This window comes from Archocentrus centrarchus, chromosome 5 (genome assembly GCF_007364275.1).
Source record: "Archocentrus centrarchus isolate MPI-CPG fArcCen1 chromosome 5, fArcCen1, whole genome shotgun sequence".
NCBI classification, from domain to species: Eukaryota; Metazoa; Chordata; class Actinopteri; order Cichliformes; family Cichlidae; genus Archocentrus; species Archocentrus centrarchus.
The window spans coordinates 954,865-977,246 of NC_044350.1; the positions used below are offsets into that span (position 1 = coordinate 954,865).

At 38.1% G+C, this 22,382-nt stretch overlaps 1 protein-coding gene across 1 annotated transcript in view; it reads left to right on the top strand.

Moving 5' to 3' along the window:
- cntn2 (contactin 2) overlaps nucleotides 1–22,382 on the top strand; it is a 77,341-nt gene that overhangs the window by 42,590 nt on the left and 12,369 nt on the right. The window contains exons 10-18 of the mRNA XM_030729641.1: nucleotides 3,617–3,746; nucleotides 5,184–5,334; nucleotides 10,276–10,403; nucleotides 12,174–12,349; nucleotides 13,671–13,791; nucleotides 15,246–15,404; nucleotides 17,256–17,405; nucleotides 18,812–18,882; nucleotides 21,433–21,667. Coding sequence (XP_030585501.1) covers nucleotides 3,617–3,746; nucleotides 5,184–5,334; nucleotides 10,276–10,403; nucleotides 12,174–12,349; nucleotides 13,671–13,791; nucleotides 15,246–15,404; nucleotides 17,256–17,405; nucleotides 18,812–18,882; nucleotides 21,433–21,667 — 1,321 coding nt within the window. The remainder of the gene's footprint in view (nucleotides 1–3,616; nucleotides 3,747–5,183; nucleotides 5,335–10,275; nucleotides 10,404–12,173; nucleotides 12,350–13,670; nucleotides 13,792–15,245; nucleotides 15,405–17,255; nucleotides 17,406–18,811; nucleotides 18,883–21,432; nucleotides 21,668–22,382) is intronic.

Sequence of the window (22,382 nt, forward strand, 5' to 3'; positions counted from 1 at the left end):
TCGTGGGCGGCGAAGGACCCACTCTATGTAGGACGGGGTCCTTGGAAGGATGCGGCCCCTGAATTTGGACACAGCCACAGAATCCGAGAAAAGAGAATAGGAGACAGAGGGACAAAGCAAACACAGAAATGCAGAGACTGACCTGGAGGACTTGAGGGAACAAGGAATCAAATATAAAATATAGCCGCAAGCACCTATTGCCATGTGTCCCCAATTATGGATTCAGGCTGGTTTAGTACATAAGTGATTAAATTTTGAGGCAAATTGAATTTTGCGGTGAAACACAAAAATGAAGGCCAAATTCCGCGTGTTGCTACAGCAACACCATTTAATATTCAATGAAACATCCACAACTTTTGATTCCCCACTTGTCTAGAGGATCCTGACCAATTTTGGTGTCACTTGGTTCAACGCCATAGGACGAGTTTGCTGAGATGCGAGCTGTGTAAAAATGCTGCACTTTCAAAATTTCAATCTAAGGTAGCTGACTTCCTGTTTGGTCTTCGACATCGCCATTATATTTTTTTGTTTGTCTTCACAAGAGCTCTGTGTGTACCAAATTTTGTGGTTCTATGACTAACTTTATGTTCACCGTCCCCATATGGGGGAAATTTTTATTTATTTTTTTAATAAATGTTCAGGGTGGTCAAATTTGCTATCATTTAGTCAGAATAACTTGTCACAATGAAGGACATGAATGACAGTGACCCTCATATATAGGTTTTCAGAAAGCATTCGACCTGAACAACAACAACGAGTTATTTAACCCTTTAACGCCCAGTGATCGCTGCTGAAGCGCTGGTTACCTGCCCTTACAAGCTGCAAACAGCTGGTTAAGTTGCGTATTGCCAGCAAGTCAGCTGATGGCTGTTATCGTAACTCTGCAACCCTTTTGAGTTTTAAGGAACCCTTTCAAATGGTTCCTTAAAACTCAAAAATTGCACTTCACAGCCCTGTAGGGGTATTAACGGTATTTGTTGCCGGAAGTCCGTGAACAGTGGCAATTTTGAAGTACGTTGCGTCACAGCTGACACCTTCGCCGTTAACCACCTCAGGGACATCACCCCCAGTGATGGGCGAGTCATCCCCCTCATCCCCAGTCTCTGCTTCCAATACAGAAGGTGTGTCAGTGGGATTAAGGAAGTCTTTGAAGTATTCATTCCACTGCCCAATTATAGCCTCAGTTGAAGGCAGCAGCACCCCACCCGCACTATAGACCATGTGAGTAGAGCACCGCTTTCCCCTCCTGAGTCGCCTGACGGTTTGCCAGAATCACTTCAAGGCTGTCCAAAAGTCTTTTTCCTTGGCCTCACGAAACTCTTCCCACACTCGAGTTTTTGCTTCAGCCACCGCCCAAGCTACTTGTCCTGCCATGATCCGTCAGCTGCCTCCAGAGTCCCACAGGCTAACCAAGCCTGATAGGATTCGTTCAGCTTGATGGCTCCCTTCACCTCTGGTGACTACCATTTGATTCGGGGATAACCAACACAACAGGCACCAACCATCTTGTAGCCGGAGCTGTGAGCAGCAGCCTCAACAATGGAGTTTTATTCATATAAGAAGACTGTTGACAAAAATCAACTAGTTAAACTACAGGCTTGTCTTAAAGGCATAAAGGCATGGATGACCTCTAATTTCCTACTTCTAAATTCAGATAAAATTGGGGTTATTCTACCTGGTCCTGAAAATCCTAGAAACATGGTGTCTGACCAGATACTTAGTGTCTGTGGCATTACCTTGGCCTCCAGTAACGTGTGCACATTCAACAAATATGTAGGATTGCTTTCATTAATTTGTGCAATATTGCTAAATTTAGAAATGTCCTGTCTCCAGAGTGATGCTGAAAAGCTAGTTCATGCATTTATTACTTGTAGGGTGGACTATTGTTATTGTTTATCAGGTCACTCTAGAAGCTCTCTGAAAAGCCTTCAGTTCATTTACAATGCTGAAGGGACAGTACTAAATAGGACTAGAAAGAGAGAGCACATTTCGCCTATTTCCCTGTTAAATTCTAAATTGAATTTAAAATACTTCAAAATTTTGAATAATCAGGCCTCATCATATTTTAACAACCTCATAGTACCTTGTTATCCAATCAGAGCACTTTGCTCTCAGACTGCAGACTGCCCTGTGGTTCCTAGAGTTTTTAAATGTAGGAAGGTGGGAGGCGGAGTCTTCAGCTATCAGACCCCTCTAATTTGGAGCCAGTTTGGATTCTGGAGACAGACAGCCTCCATCTACCATTCACAGCAAGTATCTGATAAAACAACCATGTTTCTAAGCTTTTTAGGGCCAAGTACATTAACTTCAGTTTTATCTGAATTTAGAAGTAGGAAATTAGAGGTCATCCAGGCCTTTATGTCTTTAAGATATTCTTGCAGTTTAACTAAGTGGTGTGTATATCTGGCTTCTGGCTTCATGGATATATAAAGCTGGTTACCGCGTGCATAGTAATGACAGTGTATGCAATGCTTTCAAATAATACTTCCTAAGGGAAGCAAGTGTAGTGTAAACAAAATTGGTCCTAGCACAGAACCCTGTGGAACGCCATAATTAACCTTCATGTGTGAAGAAGACTCCCCATTTACATGAACAAATTGGAGTCTATTGGATAGATAGTTACTGCAGCACAGTACTTTTAATACCTATGTTATGCTCTTTGTAATAAAAATATTAAATATTATTAAAAATATTATGCTCAACAGTATCAAATGCTGCACTGAGATCTGGCAGGAAAAGCACAGAGATGAGGCCACTGTCAGAGGCTATACGATCATTTGTAACCTTCACCAATGCTGTTGAAACTCTTCAAATAAACCATTCCTCTCCAGATGTTAGCTGTTTTACAACTACTCTTTCAAGAATTTTTTAGATAAAAGGAAGGTTGGAGATTGACCTATAATTAGCTATGACAGGCTGTTGAAGTGACAGTTTCTTAAGTAATGGTTTAATTACTGCCACCTTAAAGGCCTGTGCTATATAGCCAATTAATAAAAAGAGAGTGATCATATTTAAGATTGAAGCATTAATTAATGATAGGACTGCTTTGACCAGTCTTGTAGGAATGGAGTCTAATAGATGCATTGATGGCTTGGATGATTTAACTATTGACTTCATCCAAGCCATCAATACTAAGTTAATAGTAACTATTAACTTAGATCAAATGGAGAGAGAGTCTAAATATCAGTAGTACTGAAAGTAGCTGATATGTTTTTGAGCTGGTTATGAATAATTTATTCTCCAATCTTATTTGTGAAGAAATTCATAAAGTCATTACTAGTTAATATGTGGCTCAACAGAGCCTACAGTGGCTACAGCACTGAAAAGAAACCTGGATTTATTCTTATTTTCTTCAATCAGTGATGAATGAAATAAGGAAAGTTATCTTAAGTTGTTTCATTTGATGATTCAACTAAAGAGCACACCTGGGTGTTAAGTGTGAATATGGCTTTCCCCTTTATTGTTTGAAGTAATATTTTAATGATTTCTGTAAACTATGAACTGTGTAATGCAGCCTGCTTTGTTTTACATGTCACAGATCCTTTTGTGTTTTCCTTAACTCTTGCTTCACCTTTTTTTAAAAAAATCTTTTTTCTACCTATCTTTGGATCTCCAGGACCGTGTGGAGGTGAATGGAGTTCATCTTAGAGTCAGTAACCTGGCTCTTGAGGATTCTGGGATGTACCAATGTGTGGCTGAAAACAAGCATGGCACCATCTACTCGACTGCTGAACTGAGGGTCCAAGGTAGATGGAGGCTTTTCACTCAGTGGTTCCTTTTGATATTGACATAGAAAGAGAAAGAGAGAAGATATTAAAATGAGATTTTTTTTTTAAGAAAACTTTTTCTTAAATTAAAAATAACATACATACAGCCTAAAATAGAGCATAAAATAAAATAGCTTTTACTCCGTCTTCTTGAAAGGCTTTCTTACATTAGTAGGAGACGGGAAAGAATGGCACTGGTAATGGCGACAGGTGGCAGTAGTTGTGTGCGTTCTGTTTGTGTGTTTTGTGTATTTCTTATTTTAGATTGTTTTTAATGTTATGGGTGTGAATGGTAGAAAGCAACAATCATGACTTATGCTTGTTTTGTGCACTTTGATCCTTTTGACACATTTGTGTCAGTTTTTGGGTGGACTCTGTGTGAACCAAGTAGATTTGCAGTGTAGCTGGGATTTCCTCCTCTTCCTGCGAGACTCAGCAGTTTTGCACTTTTATGCACTTTTAATTTCATCTGCTGGTTCGGACGTTAAGAACAGGAATAAACTGCTGGGAATCATAAAGGTGTGCAGGAAAATTGCTGGCATAGCTCTTAGCAACCTCACTGACTTACATAAGGTGAGTTCAGTAAAAAAGGCCAGATTGATCCTGGCAGATTCAGACCACCCACTGCACCGGAAGTTTAGGTTGCTTCCTTCTGGATGCAGATATTGACTACCAAGATTTAGGACCAATAGATTGAGGGACTCTTTTGTCCCAGCCACGATTATGTTTCTAAATGATTTGTTGTGATTTCATGTATGTTGTCGTGGTGTATCTGTTTTTATGTTTCTTTCTTTACTACTAGCTGTGGAAAAAATTGCCTTTAGGGGACAATAAAGAGCTTTAAATTGAATTTAACTGAATTGATTGAGACAAAAACGAGTTCTCACAATATTGTATGTATGTAAAACAAACAGCGGGAAATGGAAGCAGCTACAAAGTTTGCGTTTCATCACACTGGAGCTTGTTGATCTCCACATTAAACTATAACAGAATCGTCTACTGCTTTTATGTTAAACTGAAAATTGAAGGCTGCATGGGCTTAATGTTATAATTTTTATTCACAGGCTTGCTCCTTCAGTATATTTCTACTACAGGTCTACTTTTACTCATTAATGTGGGTGAAACGCTCATGGTTATATGGTGAGCTATACAGAGATGTGGATTAAATGAATTGTCAAAGCAAAAAATTTGCACCAGTGATTTTTTTTGTTTAATTTTGATTAATCGTTGCAGCCCTGTATTCTGCTTTTAGCTATGTATTTATCATTCCTACGGACCATATAACAAAAGCATCCCATTATATCTAAAAACCTATAAATTTTCTTTGGATTGATCAGACAGAAGATTGACAATATTTACCATGATGCACCACTCTTTTATGTTCCCCATCCTTGTATGTCTCTTGTGTCCTTTCAGTTCAGGCTCCAGATTTCAGGTTGAATCCAGTAAGGAAGCTGATTCCAGCAGCTAGAGGGGGGCAGGTAATGATTGAGTGTCGCCCTCGAGCTGCCCCGAAGCCCAGTCTGTTCTGGAGTCGTGGAACAGAGTTGCTCACCAACAGCAGCAGGTAATCCACTAACTGAGCCCCTTGTTACATAGATTTTCGTGTTGTAAGTAAGTAAGTAAGTAAAACTTTATTTATATAGTGCCAACAACACATTTTATCATAAAAAGTCTTAAATGTGTAGAGTGGCTCCATGCTGTAATGGTTTACACATTCACTTAACAAGTGAAAAATTCTCCAGTTCGATCCTGGGGTTGGGTGAGGAAGTGCAACTAGCATAAAAATCAATACCTTGTGTGGTGGATAAGGGAGCAGCAGAGCAGCAGCGGAGCTACAGTTAGGTCTATACGTTTTTAGGTACCGTATTTTTTGGACTATACGTCGCTCCGGAGTATAGGTCGCACCAGCCAAAAAATGCATAATAAAGAAGAAAAAAACATATATAGGTCGCACCGGACTTTTTTTTGGGGGGGGGGGGGGGGTTGCTAGAATCCGAGACCCAGAGCAGAAATTCCATCTTGAACGGCAATTTAAAATAATAATGGATTAAAGAACAGGACAAACACGGTTACGCCTACGTTATGCTAACATAACACATTCAGCTACATGACGCACAACGAACACGTGTTCGGTATGTTAACGTAACATTAAGTTATTCAGATAACCATAGCATAAAGAACATACTAACAAGTTAACCAAACCATCAATCCATTGAATTCTTCATCCTCGGTGTCACTTCTAAACAACTCCGTACACTCCGTAGACGAAGCGCCGCTTCCTCTTCTGTGTCGCGTTAGTCAGACTCGTCGTCAGCTGCAGTTCCAATTATTCCAGCCTTTCTGAATCCCAACAGGATGGTTTGTCACTGAAGCCCATGTTTTCTTGATCCATCCAATGACTTCCAGGAAAGTTGGGTGGCGCATTCTCCCAGTTGCCGTTAAGCTGTGCTCTCCATCCATCATCCACTGGTTACGCAAGACTGCCTTAAAGCTCCGGATCACGGAGATGTCAAGTGGCTGGAGTATTTTGGTTCATGTGTTATAAATGTCACATATACGTCGCTCCGGAGTATAGGTCGCACCCCCAGCCAAACTATGAAAAAAAGTGCGACTTATACTCCGGAAAATACGGTAATTACCCCCTTATTAGTTCCTCTGTTGATTAAAACAATCAGCAGAACTGATCTAATACTAAGCAATCCTGTGTCCGTCTGTCATTCGTCAGCTTTTTGCTAAATTCGCTACTCCTCAGTCATTTTTATACAGTACCAATCAAAGGTTTGGACACACTTACCCATGTGTTCAAACTTTTCACTGGTACTGTATAACAGTCCTAAGTGAAATGATGATCCTAAGCAAGCTAGATTTGATTAAACAGTTGTAGAGAGATTTGAAACAAGAAATATTGAATCCAAACATTTAGCAATCACTGCAATGGAAGAGTGGTTAAAAATCACCACAGCTGGTGGATAATTCAAGGTGGATAAGCAAAATGTATGACACAATATTTTTTGTGACAGGAACAATACCAGTGATATTTTTCACCAGTGGTTCTCGTTTATACAGTAACAGTCAAAAGTTTGGACACACTTCCTCATTCATATGAATGACTAAGTGTTCCAAACTTTTGACTCATACTTCATGTCCTGCATGAAACAACATGGTAAGAATATTTTGTAGTCCATTTTCAAGGCACTGCAATTATAATATGGCAGACATCAGTCTGTCAACACATTTGTTAAGGAGTCTAGTAGGGCTGCAACTGTTCCTCGAGTAACTCGAGTAATTCAATTATAGAAAATCCTCGACACAAATTTGTTGCTTCGATGCTTTGTTTAAACTCTGCAGTGCTCAGGTGTCTCCATGTAAGCGGAGTGTTTCACCCACATTAGCAGCATTAAAGTTCTCCGTCGCTGTGAAGGATTTGTCATTTGGAATAATGACCTTTAACACCAAGTGGATGTCAGCATGTTTTTCCACATCTCCATTGCTCTCTACACCTGTATGTGTTTTGCTTGCTGTGCTGAGAATTTCAGCTGTAGCTACCGGAAGAGATTGCTGTCAGCACTTTGCTAGCAGGCGCCACCATAAGCACTAGCGATCGATCAGTACAGGAAATCCCCGGTCCCCTGTCACCCGTTTGGTACAGAGGGGCTCTGTCAAAATGTTTTTTATGCTTTAATCCATGATTAGTGACTAAAAATAGACATGCAATAGAAACGTATTTAGAAGTGCACTTGTGAATACAAAGAAATACAACATTAAGCTCATGCAGCCCTCTGTTTTTCAACAAAAACACTGATAACACAACAACAGCAGTTGTTTTACATGCAGTCTGTCTGCACACATGCAGCAAGCGCAAAGAGGCAGAGCCATTACTGAGATGGTGAGCTCAGGTGGAACGACAGGAAACTTTTTTCCAGCATCCAAAGCTGCAGCGCTTGTTCCTGTAACCACCATTAAAACCTTTACTGGGAAACAGCTGTAGGAGCCCTTCATCAATCAATTCATCTACAAGTGTTAACGTGAAGAAAAGAGAACTTTGTAGCTGCTCCATCCACTGCTGTTTGATTCACACAGTGAAAAACTGCAGTAAATCTACAGAAGTTAAAATTATGTAGTATACTTGTAGTGCACTTTCTTTAATTTCTTTACCACACAGTTGTTTTTGTCTGTTCTAGGATGTGGTTACCAAAAAGTATGTGTAGAAATGTTAAATTTATTATATTCTCACTAGTTGTAGTAGGATATCCCCATCGTTGATGAGTGTAGTCTTTTCATTTCTCACCCATGGTTATTCTATATACAATACGAGTACGGTTGCCACTTGTCCCATGAAACACGGAATCGTCCTTTATTTGGGAATTAAATGTCATGTCCCATATTGAACTGATACGGGACGCAATTTGTTCCGTATTTTTAAAAATGTCCCACACTCATCTCTGTCACACCCACATCAACACTAAATGTTACAATTAAGCACAAAATAAAATACAGGAAATACTAAGGCCAGCAAAATTGTCATGGATCATCTTAGGACCCCCCACACCCATGCCTTTTAAAAATGTCCACTACTACACGAAATGCCACCACATCCCCAGAAATGAAAACGTATGCAAAGATACAGACGTGAGTGGGAAGACACACATCCATGGCTGAACAGTGTCAGTGGGGATGAGTTCAAGGAAAACTGTAACATTTTTTGGCGAGTATGTTCAGTGTGCACGGCGGGCTGTCTGATATAAGGCAGCATGGATCAGGAGAGCAACACCGAACACTGATATAACATTATGTTACTATTGATTCTGTTTCCTATTGTGCTTTAGTAGACTAGTTTGGATTGATTGATTGTTTAGGGTGTTGAGTCTGAATGCTCATTAACTGAATATAAAGTAGTATTGTGTATATATATATATATATATATATATATGGCCATTGAAAGAACAAATCATACCAGTAGATTAACAGTAAACGTCTAATTCTTGTTACTTTGGCAAAATCACGTCCCACCAAAAAAGTGCAAATTCCATTTGAATATTCATTTTAAAAATTCATAAAACATAACTGGGGGATTTTGGCACAAATATTATAGTTTTTAGTTAGTGATTTATATGATTTTATGATATTCCCACAAAATAACCCACAGAATTATTTGTCCCAAGACAAGAGTCTATAATTTTGATTTGATGAAAAACTGTTTAAAAGTCTTTTTAAAATATGAAATATCTCAGAAAGATGAAAGAGAAAAAATGAAAATTCAAGCTAAAAGCTTGACTTTGATGGTGCTAGTGCTACTGTCATGCGGCAAATCATACAGTATATCATTTACTAAGTTAATTGTGCAATAGCTTGTGTGCAAGTTGTGTGTCATTGCACTTTGATATATCCATCCATCCATCCATCCATCCATTCTCTACCCTATCTATCCTGTTCAGGGTCGGTGGGGCAGTCGGCAGCCTGTTGCAGGGCTAACACAGAGACACAGACGATCATTCACACTCACATTCACACTTACGTACAATTTTAGAATCCCCAATTAACCTAACCCCAGTAACTGCATATCTTTGGGCTGTGAGAGGAAACCCACGCAGAAACAGGGAGAACATGCAAACTCCACACAGAGTTTCTAGCTTTGAGGTCTTTAAATAGGGATGCATGCAATGTAGCCTTATTTAACAGTACTTTACATGAAGCAATCTTTTGCAATAAAGTCTTCATTGCTAAAAACGTATTTAATTTTATGTATGACTAATTGTTTTCTTTATCACCCCTTTACAAAAAAACACAACATAAAATGTGAGTCGGGTGACTTGGGTCATGTTGGTCATGGCCCTGAGAAGCCGTGGTGGGTGTCCCTTATTTTCATGTGTGAAAGGTGGCAACCCTAAATACGAGTCAAAAGTTTGGACATACTTATTCATATGAATGGGTAACTGTGTCCAAACTTTACCTGGAGTGGCTAAATGAGTGTGATGTGCTAACTACACTCATAAAGTCACTCTGCGCCAGATTCTAGCTGTGGGCTCAAGATCTACACGTCCTGGGATGAGATTTGTTCCTCTGACTATTGTACATAGTCTGTATTAGCATGATGTACCTTGTAAGTATAAGCTGTTGGTGATTGGTTTCAGACTGGACACATTTGAAGCTATAGTGGAGAGGTTGTTGCTGATCAAACTATTCCATTGAGCTACATATCATTCTACTTACTTATTTGTTACATTTAACTTAAATGTACCTACTGTAGCAAATGACTATCTTGATTTTGGCATAAGTTAATGAGTCACCTTATCTGATCTTATCAAAGTTTGGCAAATAGTCAAAAGGTTTTAGGCTGCAACAACAAACTGGGGGATGACTTACAGAACGATCCAAACCCTTCCACAAAAACTACCTGTATGGTGTTCAGATTCTGTCAAGAATTTATCAACAGTGATTATATTTGAAGTTTATGATGTTGTATTTAATTGCATTAAGGGTTATATTATATGGTGTTTGTTCTCAGAATCACAGTAACTCCAGATGGCATCTTATGGATCCACAATATCAGCAGGGCAGATGAAGGGAAGTACACCTGCTTTGCTGAAAACTACCTTGGCAAAGCCAACAGCACTGGACACTTGTCTGTGAGAGGTACACTCACTCATATGTATACTGAAAACAACACAGTCATCTAGCCTTGTGACAACAAAGTAACTAACAGCCTCATGTGTCATGTCAATCAGCTGTAATCTTGGCATTCATTGGTTCTCAAAGTTGAGATGTTTAACGTGGTACTTTGCATTGCTTGTTTTTTCATATTACAATGCTACAAGTCTATGAATTTTATTTCATTTTATTTATTTTATAATTGATATTTTCTTATCTTTGGTCATCACACCACTGCTAGTGTCTTCCTGCGTGTCAGATTTTCAAGTATGAAACTTATCATCGTAAACTAGTAGTGGCCCTGAACTGTTGATTCTTGAAGTCCTATTGATATCCTATATCAAGCAAGAACAAAAAAACAGCAATTCTTTTCCTCAGTCATCACCCACAGTGTTGTTAAGAAAAGAGTAACCGTGTAACTGTGGTAAACATTCTCCTGTACCAACTTATCAGATTCAAAATGAGAATCCATCCATCCATCCATCCATCCATTTTCTTCAACTTATCTGGGGCCGGGTCGTGGGGGCAGCAGCCTAGGCAGAGAAGCCCAGACCTCCCTCTCCCCAGCCAGCTCATGGGGAGGACTCCAAGACGTTCCCAGGCCAGCCAAGAGATCTCTGCAGCGTGTCCTGGGTCTGCCCCGGGGCCTCCTGCCGATAGGACGTGCCTGAACCACCTCAACTGGTTCCTTTCAATGTAGAGGAGCAGCGGCTCTACTTTGAGCCCCTCCTGAATGGCAGCACTTCTCACTCTATTTCTAAGGGAGAGGCCAGCCACCCTTCGGTGAAAGCTCATTTCTGCGCCTTGTATTCATGATTTCATTCTTTCGGTCACTACCCAAAGCTCATGACCTCAGGTGAGGGTAGGGAACTTTGCTTACACGCTCAGCTCCCTCTTTACCAAGACAGACCGGTGCAGCATCCACATCACTGCAGATGCAGCCCCAATCCGTCTGTGAATCTCCCGCTCCCTTCTCCCATCGCTTGTGAACAAGATCCTGCTTAAACTGTTGCGTAGAACATAAGGACAGTGAGTGCAAGCAAGGGAGAGAAAAAGCAGCATCATCATCATCTTCAGACCTTTTCAGTCACATTGACTCACTTGACCTCGAGTTTGCAGTTGAATTAAAAACAAAATACACAGACAAATGCTGTTGGTGCAGCCAGTGGGAAATACCTCTAAGCTGCTGTTACTTTGCTTGTTAGCTTCATCCTGCTGTGTTAGCTGTGTTAGCTCTCCCTCTAGCTGTTGCTGGTGTGTCGTGTTGTAAATAACATAAAGCCGAATTTAATGGATTAGCTCTAGATCACCTCTTCACCAATACCCACTCCAGCTGTTTGAATCGGGATCAGACTAATCTCCAATCCAAATATCACATACATACACAAAATATTTAAAGCTACATGTCTTTTGCTGTGTTGATTCAAGAGATCCATCATATTGTATCATGTTACTAGTTCTAGAGTTGGTTGCTGTGTTTTTTTTTTTCTGTTTTGAACTGAGCATCCCTCGTTTCTTTTTTTTTTTTTTACTAAGCAAAGCTAACTGCATGGAATCACTGGGGCCTGTTAAAGCTAGCTCCTGTCTGTCTTTCCCTTGTAAGAATGTTTTGAATCCTTTAGCATAAGAACGGTACACAAGAACATGTATGAGTACATCTTCAAAATGTCAGACTTCTTTATGTTTTATCTTGGAATCTTGAGACATTTATCCAGCATCCTGCTAGTTTTCATCTAAAATATTTACCCCTCACAGATGCCACCAAGATCACACTAGCACCTTCTAATGCAGACATCAATCAGGGGGAGAATGTGACGCTCCAGTGCCATGCTTCCCATGATGCAACTATGGACCTGACCTTCACGTGGTCCCTCAATGGGGTCCCTTTGGACCTGGAGAACTCTGTTGGGCTTTACCATCGAGTGGATGGGGTGAGTTCTGTGATGTGTGGTGGAGAAAAGGTTGGGATGATACTGGGGCAACTGTAACTCAGATGTTCGAGTAAGGCATCTACCCATTGAAAGGTCAGTTGATTGAGCCCCAGCTCCTCCCCTCCATAAGTCAAAGTATCCTTTGGCAAGATACTGAAACCTGAGTTCCCCCTGATGTATCCATCAAAGTGTGAGTGTGTCTGTGAATGTTAGATAAAACCATGAATGTGTGTGATTGGGTGAATGTGACGTGTGGGATAAAGAGCTTTGAGTGCTCAATTTGAGTAGAAAGGCACAATATTAGTCTACTCTTTGTGTGCAGGCTTGGAAGCCTGGCGAAAATTCTAGTAGGTGACTTGGTGACTTTGATCATTTATTCTTAAGACTGTGATGCCTGCTTTTGAGCTTCATCAAGGATTCACATCATCAAACAACACAAATAGCACCTCAAATTTCAGCTTTGACCTGTTATTATTATTAGTAATAAAATGGTGGTGGCTTTACTGAGGAAAATAGATGCAAAAGGGATTTGTGTGCCTTTATGCAGGTATTTCTTTCCACCAAGCTGGAAAATTAAGCTGATTTTGCTTTGAAAGCAGTTTAGACTTTTCCACAGCAACAGATGTTACAGATCATTTATTTGGCTAGTTTAGTTTGATTCATTACAGAGATAAACTTATATTTTTCTTGTCAGCAAATTCCATTTAGACTGCAACTTGTCAGTCTCTCAAAACTTCCCTACACTGTAAACACCTTTAAAAAAAAGTTAAATATTCTGTTTTGTAAAAAACATTTTCCGTATTTTAATTACAGAAACTTTTTACATGACTGTAAATCAAAATACAGTTGTCTTAGTTTTAAATCTTCATTAAATATTGTGTATTTTTTTGAATAGTTTATATTAAATACATGTGTAAACAGTATTCCAATACAATTAATTGGGCTTAAAATTGCAAAAAAAAAAAAAAAAAATTATTTTGTGTTTTTACATAAATTACAGATTTACATTTTGTTTTACAATGACAACTATTGAACAATTAGGACACACATACTCCCTGTGCCTCAACATATTCATTCTTTCTAAAAATTTCTGCAGTTTCATTCTCTTTCATTTTTAGGAGAATCATTTAGTGTATTTTAGCAGTTTTGAAAATATTTCAACAATTTAAACAATTCAACTCAAACCATTCAGCTGACACCATTCAATTTCACCATTCGTTTTCTTCAGGACATGCATTCTTTAATTTTCTCTGTATTATACCAAGAATGACCGAACACCATTTCAACTCATTTCATTTGTTCTCTGTGTGTGTCCTTTCAGAAGGAAAACATTGGTGACCTGTTGATTGTGAAAGCTCAGCTGAGTCAGGCAGGGATATACATCTGCACAGCACAGACTGTGGTGGATAGTGCCTCAGCTTCAGCTAAACTAGTGGTTCGAGGTAAGACAAGTTAGAGCTGTCATCTGATTTCATATTCTTAATGGTCCTGCATAGATCCTATATCATGATGTTAGTGAACACTTGTTTTAAACCAATGCCAGTTGCTGGTCATGCTCAGAATATAGTCAGTATTGTCAGCCTCCTTCTGAGCATGCACTCATGTGATGTTTAGTTTGAGGCCAGATAAAAGAAACACTTATTTAGACTTTTTAGGGGGTTTTTTGGTGGTTGGTATACCGAGTTTTTAAGTAAGCACTGCCTGATAAGACAACTTCTGGGCAAAGAGAATTGCATGCTACCTTTATACTTTATTGAGAGCAAAACTGTTTTTTAATTGAGTTATTTAATGTAATGAAAAAGTAATAACTGGTAAAATTGGTACAAATTGTTTTGAACCATTTTAACCACATTTTGTGGAACTCATCTAAGTATTCTCATATGAAATGAAAAAGTTGAACTGGTCACATGAATCTTTTTAAAAATAGCACTTTATTCTGTGCACTTAAGTATTTTATCTACCTTTAATTCAGAATCCTAATTAACCTTGAGTTTGCATTCAATATAGGGAACTATAAGGTTTCTAAAAGAACCAGTTTGCTATGTTTGCGTGTACTATGTGGTATAGTAGAAATGTAAGGTACACCAGAAGAAAAGCATGAATATTCACTCATTCTGAAAATTCATTCCTTATAAACCCTATATCCATAGGTATTTCTTATATACTAATGAAATAGTGCAAAAGTGTGAATGGTTCATCCATGGAGATGACAACAAGAAGATAAGCCCAAGATATTTGTCCTGTTTTGCAGTCCTAATGATAGTGATCAAAATGCACCAGAATTTATTGGCTTTTTCTTAATCAGCTGAATCTGAATACTACTCAGCTCTGCAGAGCTTTGTAATGAGTTTCAGCTCATTGGTTAGCTGTTTGCCTTTATGTTAGACTTTTACAGCTGTTTTTGGATATGAAAGGATGTGATAAGCTGTTGGACAAGAGTAATCACATAGGCATGCAGTAAAAAGTGTATGTCTAGAAAGTGGAAGTCACTTCCACTTTCTGCACATAGACTTTTTAGAGTCCAGTCACAGAAAAGTAGGTGAACATAGCGGAACATTTCAGAGGTGGAAAAAGAGGTGCATTTTGACTACATTTCCAAAGTAATTAAGGGTTCACAAAACTTACTGGGAGAGGTAAGTACCAGTTTAAGTTTTTAAGTAGTGCCTTGAAATATAAAACTATAAATCCTCTGAGGTAAATTTTACCACAATACTATGTATTGTGTATGAATGTACTGGTGTTAATGTAATGATTTGTCGTCTGTATAGGCATAGGCAACAAAATTCACATTTTGTCATGTGAATTATTGAATGTACACTATCTCGTACTACTTAAGCTGGTGGATACAAACTGAGCTATGGGGATTCTTTCATTTACTTTTCTCTGTTTTGTCCAGGCCCACCTGGACCTCCTGGAGGTTTATTGGTTAAGAATGTAGCTGAGACATCAGTGGAACTCAGGTGGAGTCGTGGCTATGATAACCACAGTCCTATTGGCAAATATGTCATCATGGGCCGATCTTCTTTCTCATCTGAATGGAAGAAGATGAGGACAGGTGAGTGTGTGTCTGTCTGTCTGTCAGTGGCTAAAACAAAAAATGTTGAATCAACTTCAGATTCAGACTGATTTTTTTTATTGACTGTTTTGAGAAGAGATTTGAAACCAGTGGTAGATTTAGCAAACCTACTTTTAGCAGTAAGTAATTGTAGAGTTTGCAGCACTAAAATGACTTATTTCAGTGAGCAGAGAGGTTTTCATGTGGCTCAGGTTTTTAGTCACATTCCTGCACAGAGATTCATCCAGACTGAAAAAAGTGACGCCCAAGTCATTTATTTGAAATGAATTTTTAGATTGGTGCAATGGAAAATCAGGATTTTTGGTTTGAAACTGTTAATTTTACTTTATCTAAAATTAAAAGCCACCATGGTTTCACCTTAAGAAAGAAATCCTACTTCTAAAGCATATCTTTGCTTTGTATTGAATTTTAAAGGGCACATATCATGCTTTTAAATCCTTCCTTTTAAATCATTCACTTGTGGTCTATATAAAGTAGAACTGCAATGCTTTGGTCTGAATTCCTCATTATTGTAGCTCCACAGACCCCTCGTTTACCCCTGTTCTGAGGCGCGTTTTAGAGCAGCTCATTTTGGTGCGGCCATTTTTGTAGTTTGATGGCAGAGATATAATTATCTACTGACAGAGAAACTTTTGATTTCCAAGTTTATTAAATATTTCCACAAAAGAAGACTTGTCATCCAGCCTTACATGTTCGAGCCAGAGTCTGACCCAGAGCAGGAGAATGAAAATGATGAACCTGCAGAACCACGCCTTCAAATGAACGCATCGCAATGATGTGTTATTACTGTATTTACACCCTCTCCATCCATACCAACTACCTACAATATGGAGCGTAGTTTAACTATAGTGTCCAGGCATTGGAAACTACTATTTAACACCCACAAAAGGATACTCATACTCGCTGTACACAATTAAAGATGTGCAATAATTTGATTAAGTATATAGTATTTGGACTACAAAATTGCTATGAGGAAAAAACTGGCGGATTCATGAAATAGCCGGAAGTCCGTGACCTTGTTTAGCAGTTACAAAGCAAATACTGTGATGTAATAGCAAGAAAACATAATAGGGAATAGAGAAAAGTGAAAAATATGACCCAATAAGAATATAAAGCAGCACCAGGGCAGAATAAATTAAAATTGTCTGCACTCCTAGACACTCAAAGTACACAAAAAATGTATATAAGGGCTAAAAAAGTGGAATTTGGATGATATGTCCCCTTTAAGTTGAGGAAAAACGTGATTTATTTATTTATTTTAGCTTTATTGAGGAACATTTTGAATTACGACATAAGAAACCATTTCCAATTAAGTGTAATTATAAATTGTATTTTATTAATCTGACTTAAAAGTTTAAGTTGAAAGAACCTAACAAAATTGCTTGTTACAAAGTTAGAGTCTTTTAGTTAAGTAAGTCCAAAGAACAAATGTTCTTAGAATTACAAATGTTCTTAGAATTCACTCAAACTGTCAGGTTTTCACAAAGTGAAAGATTGAGTTTATGTTCTCTGGAATAAATTCTCTTTTTAGTTCATTTCAATGTAAATTCATGATTCTGGGAAAATAAATGTTTTTGACTGATTTTAAATACAATTTACAGTTTCAGTGAAATCAGAATTATAACTTGACAAAAACTAATAAATTTAGCTGTAACAAATTAGAGTAATTTTTTTAAGTATGTTCAAAATATATTTTTTTCAGTGCATAATAAAAACTACAGAGTACAACAAGGCTTCTGTTTGCATTTATTCAGTAAGCAGTACACACACCAAACTCACAAACAATGCAAATCCATTTAAATAAACCCATATCTGCTCACTATACACCAGATCCAGTGAACATTGAAGGAAATGCAGAGTCAGCTCGTGTGATAGGACTGATGCCCTGGATGGATTATGAATTCCAGGTAATTGCCAGCAACATCCTTGGCAGTGGAGAGCCTAGCATGCCCTCCCACATCATCCGGACACTGCAAGCAGGTAAGGTGCTAGTGCTGGGTGGTTTAGACAGTTATTAATGAACCAGGTTTGCTCACCATCCACTTTATTATTTGCTAGAACTGGTTTGGTTTTTGCCTTCAGAGTGTCTTAATTCAACAAGGTGCTAGAAAAATTCCTCAGAGATTTTGGCCCATATTAACATGATAACATCAAGCCATGAGGCAAATCTCCTGTTCCACCATGAATGTTCAAACCAGTTTAGGAATGATTTGAGCACTGTGACATGGCGTGTTATCACTGCTGGAAGCAGCCATCAGAAGGTGGGTACATTTTAGGCATAAAGGGGTGGACATGGTCAGGTAGGCTGTGGCATTTAAACAATGCTTAATTGATACTCAGGACCCCAGGATGCGCCAGGAAAATATTCCCCAAACCATTACACTACCACCACCACTAGCCCGAATCATTGATACAAGGTAGACTGGATCCATACTTTCATGTTGTTTACACCAAATTCTGGCTCTGTCATCCAAAATAGAAATCACAACTCATCAGTAAATTCAAAGATGCTCTTCTGCATACATTGGGTGTAATGAGTGGCTATTTGAGTTACAGTTGCATTCCTTTCACAGGGTTTTAGCCAACATTTGATATCCCTCTGGGCTGGGCTGAAAATTTCACTGGTTTACTATCAGAACAGTTCACTGTTACTATCATTAGCAAGCAGGCTCTACTATTAGCACTAGCAAGAGGTTGTCTGATACTCGGAGGCGGGGATCCCATTAGATCAGCAGTTTTCTGCAATATGTCTGGAACCATCAAGACACATTCAGAGTTACTTAAATTACCCTTCTTTCTCATTCTGGTGCTCAGTTTGAACATCACCAGGTTGTCTTGACAATGCCTAGATGCCTAAATGCATGGAGATGCTGCCATATGATTTTTGATTGGCTGAGCAGGTAGTTGTGTTAACGACCAGTTGAACAGGTGTAATAATGAAGTGGCTGGTGAGTCTATATTCTTGATTTCAGTCCTAACATCCTATAAAGTACTCACATCTACACTACCAACAATGCACTGGCACTAACATCTATGTAGGAAATTCATATTTATTATACTAGTAGCAGCTAAAGTAGCCTGGAACTTTCAGCAGAGATGAGCAGAAAGCTTCAGAAGTCACTTGTTTTTAACTTAAAACCAGGAGATTTTTTTACTTTTCAAACTTGTATCTGTCTGACAAAATGAGCTAAACAAAGTACTGGTAAGTAGTAAGTATTAATAGATCAAAAAATGGTGTGTAGGTGTACTGTCTCTTAAAAGTAGTATAATCATTTCCAAAGCCGGCCAGTGATTTTTTTTTTTCCTACTTATACTATTTTCCCTTGTGGTTTCTTGCAGTTCATATTATGTAAATCGTCAGGTGTCTTTATCTTTTTTGCCCTTAGCTCCCACAGTGGCCCCAAGTGGACTTGGAGGAGGAGGAGGAGATCACAATGAACTCATTATTACTTGGACGGTGAGTCGAAAGGTCCAAATGAGTTTATGTACAGTAGCAGTCCAAAGTTTGGAATGAATGGGTGGGTGTGTCCAAACTTTGGACTGATACTGTATTTATTTTCTATACAGACTTCTATACAGACAAAACTTACTTTTGGTTTTGTCATACTTTTGTTTTTTTCAGTTTTTTTATTTGTAAAAAATGTTTTGAATCATGTATAATTTTCTCTCCACTTCACAATTGTATACCGCTTTGTGTTGGTCTTTCACATTAAATTCCAGTGAAATATATTTATGTTTGTGGTTGTAATGTGACAAAATATGGAAAAAATATGGAAAAGTTCAAGGGGTATGAATACTTTTGCAAGCCATATATATATATATATATATATATATATATATATATATATATATATATATATATATATATATATATATATATATACTGCGATGCAGTATGATGAAGGTAATTCTAACATGTGACGTCAGTACTCACTTAAAGTATTGTAGGTGGTGGGAATTGTTGATGTTGCCAGAAACCTTTGAATAGTGAACATGTGGGCAATAGCATACTCCACAGTTCAGGTCATTTAACTTATATAGTACCAATTCCTAAAAGCAGTGGCCTCAAGGCACGTTTTATTGTAAGGTAAAGACCCTACACTATTATGTTCTCCCTGAAATACCTCAATGCATTACAAACAAACAAACAAAAACAATCCCTGGGAATTTATTTCTCACTTCCAACATGAAGCAATGTTTATACATTGATATACCTTAAAGCAGTGTTTCCCAACCTTTTTAAGCCACAGTACACATTTCACATTAGAAAAATCACAAGGCACACACCAAACAAAAATGTCACAAAAAGTTTATATATTGAAATAGAATGAGTATCAGTTTACTCCATTTACTTACCCAGTGTGAAATCTAGACCAGTTTGGGGGCACTACTAGTTGTAGAGGGCAGTACAACTAGCGTCCAGTGGAAGAGAATGTTATTGTTCTGCCTGTCACTACATGCCGCTCGCTTAGAGTACCAATCAGGTGAAACTGGATAATCTTCCATGGCACACCTGATGATTTCTCAGAGCACACTTTTGTGCCGCAGGACAGTAGTTGGGAAACACTGCATTAAAGAAAGATTCAACTTTACTGTAATTGACTTAAGTGGATGCCTGAAACAGCTAAAACAGTCAGAGCATTTGCACTCTTAAAAAAAAGGTTAAATGTCTCTCCAAGTGCACAGTCACATCACCAATCTAATTTAAAAATCAGTTCATCAATCAGAACTCCTTCTGTTTTCTCCCACTGGATGATGATGGAGGATCTCTCTACACACATAATTTCAAAATTTGCAGAAGTCCAAGCATGAAATTATGTGTGAAATTGTGCACTTGTGTTTGCCCAGACAGTCCCAGACACCTCCTTCTTGCAAGTGTTGGTGGTATGTAGAGATGCAAGATGAAACTGTAGCGAAGCTGATTCAATTTATTTTGAATCTCATAATAATAATAATAATAATAATAATATGAATTTAATGCATCAATAGTCATTGTCTTTAAGAATAGATTGAGATTAGTTAAACAATGCCCCTTGAGTAATATACAATACAATTTTTAAAAGATTAAAGTATGTTAGTTTTAAGCATTGCTGTTGACCTCAGTATTTTTTTTACATGTTCACTACTGTGCAGATGTTTCAGACACTAAAAGTGAACTAAGGATATTTTTATTCATTCACTAATCTGCAACATGCAAAGTACAGTTTTTCAAGGTACATAACAGAAAGGCTGTGAAAGCATCTTTTTCTGTGGACTGGGATGTGTCACAGTCTCTGTATATAGTTTACAACTAATCAGATGCCTCTGCTTGGATTTTGTCATGAGTGTGACTAAACATCTTAAATGATAAATTATTTCCACAGTGCTTTAACTATACTTCTATTTGAAGCAAAAAGTCATAAATCTTACTATTTATACATGCATACTGATCACACTAAGGATCATCAGAGGCATTGACAACAGTCATATTGAAATTGGTGATGTTCTAGTAATTCCATTTTATGTAATTAAAGACATAATCCACAGCATTTGGCTCTGTGCAAAAATCAATGATGCAGATCAAGCCAATTTCTTCCTAGCTTACAGACTTTTTCTTTGTAAATCTACTTTGTGTTTACTAAGACAGAGGTGCTGTTAAGTTGGAAGATCTAACTCCTGAGTCCACTTCTGTGAAACCTTTGGCTATGTTTGTATACTGGAATAATTTTAGCAAGAGATCTTTTGGCAATCATATGTGTACATACTGTATGAATATTAATATAATAAATTATTTCAGAAATGTTTTCATTGAGACTACTGCAAAAAGTCTGACATAATATGAAGGCAGAAACAACCCAAATGCAGACGCCTCAGGCAGACAGATGTAAAGAAAAGGCAAACCTTTATTTAGGTTGGAGGCAAAGTCCAGAAACTCTGAATCCATAAGAACAGGACCAGAACAACGGGGAGCATGAATTTGTGTGAATTTGTCTTTTTCTGCTTCTTAATTTATTTCTGAATCCTCCAGCCCATGGCCAGAGAATACCAGAATGGTGACAGCTTTGGCTACATCTTGGCATTCAGAAAGAAGGACACATCATCATGGACAACTATGCGAATTCCCCACGTAGAGTCCTCACGATACGTTTACTACAACAGCAGTCTGGTGCCGTACACTCCTTTTGAAGTGAAGATCAAAGCTTATAACCGTAAAGGAGAAGGTCCATTTAGCCAGATTGCTGTGGTTCATTCTGCAGAGGAAGGTGAGTCACTGTGACATTCAACCAGTACTTTAACGATTTCCATTTCTACATGTTTCATCTTTGTTGGTATGCCGTTGTCCAACCTAACCAAGGAACTGCTATTTTACGTAAATGACTACTCTAACTGCCATGGTAACTTAGCATCACTGTGTTTTGTACAAGCCTGGAATTAGTTTGTGGTGGTTGACACATAAATGACATTTAAACATTGAGTTTGTAGCAAAACAACACGTATTAACAAATAATGCAATTAGGAAATCAGTAAGAAAACTAATGCTATACACTCAAAAAAATGAACTCTCACTATTTTTGGTTTTAAGAATCCTCTTTAGTTGGCTTCTCCTAAAAGTCTTGGACAATTTTGAATTTTGGTCACCTTGACCTTGCGGTCAAGGTCAGAGGTCAAGTTTACTGAAAATCTTGTGAAAGCAATAGCTCAAGAAAGAGGTCACACAGGATTTTTTTTTCAGCCATGACATAGGTGTATTTACTCAGGAAAGATAATATATAGGCTTCTCATGCTGATGGCTGCATAGTGACAGTCTCTGAAACTTTGGAATTTGTAAACCTTGATAAAATTCAGTATTTTTTTATTTTATTTTACAGGTTTTTCAGTGGTGCAGTATAATATGTAGCTATACCAGCACCACTGTTTCAGTCTTTTGACAAAATGACATTCAGTCTTTTCTCACTTTGTACTCAATGAATTTTCATG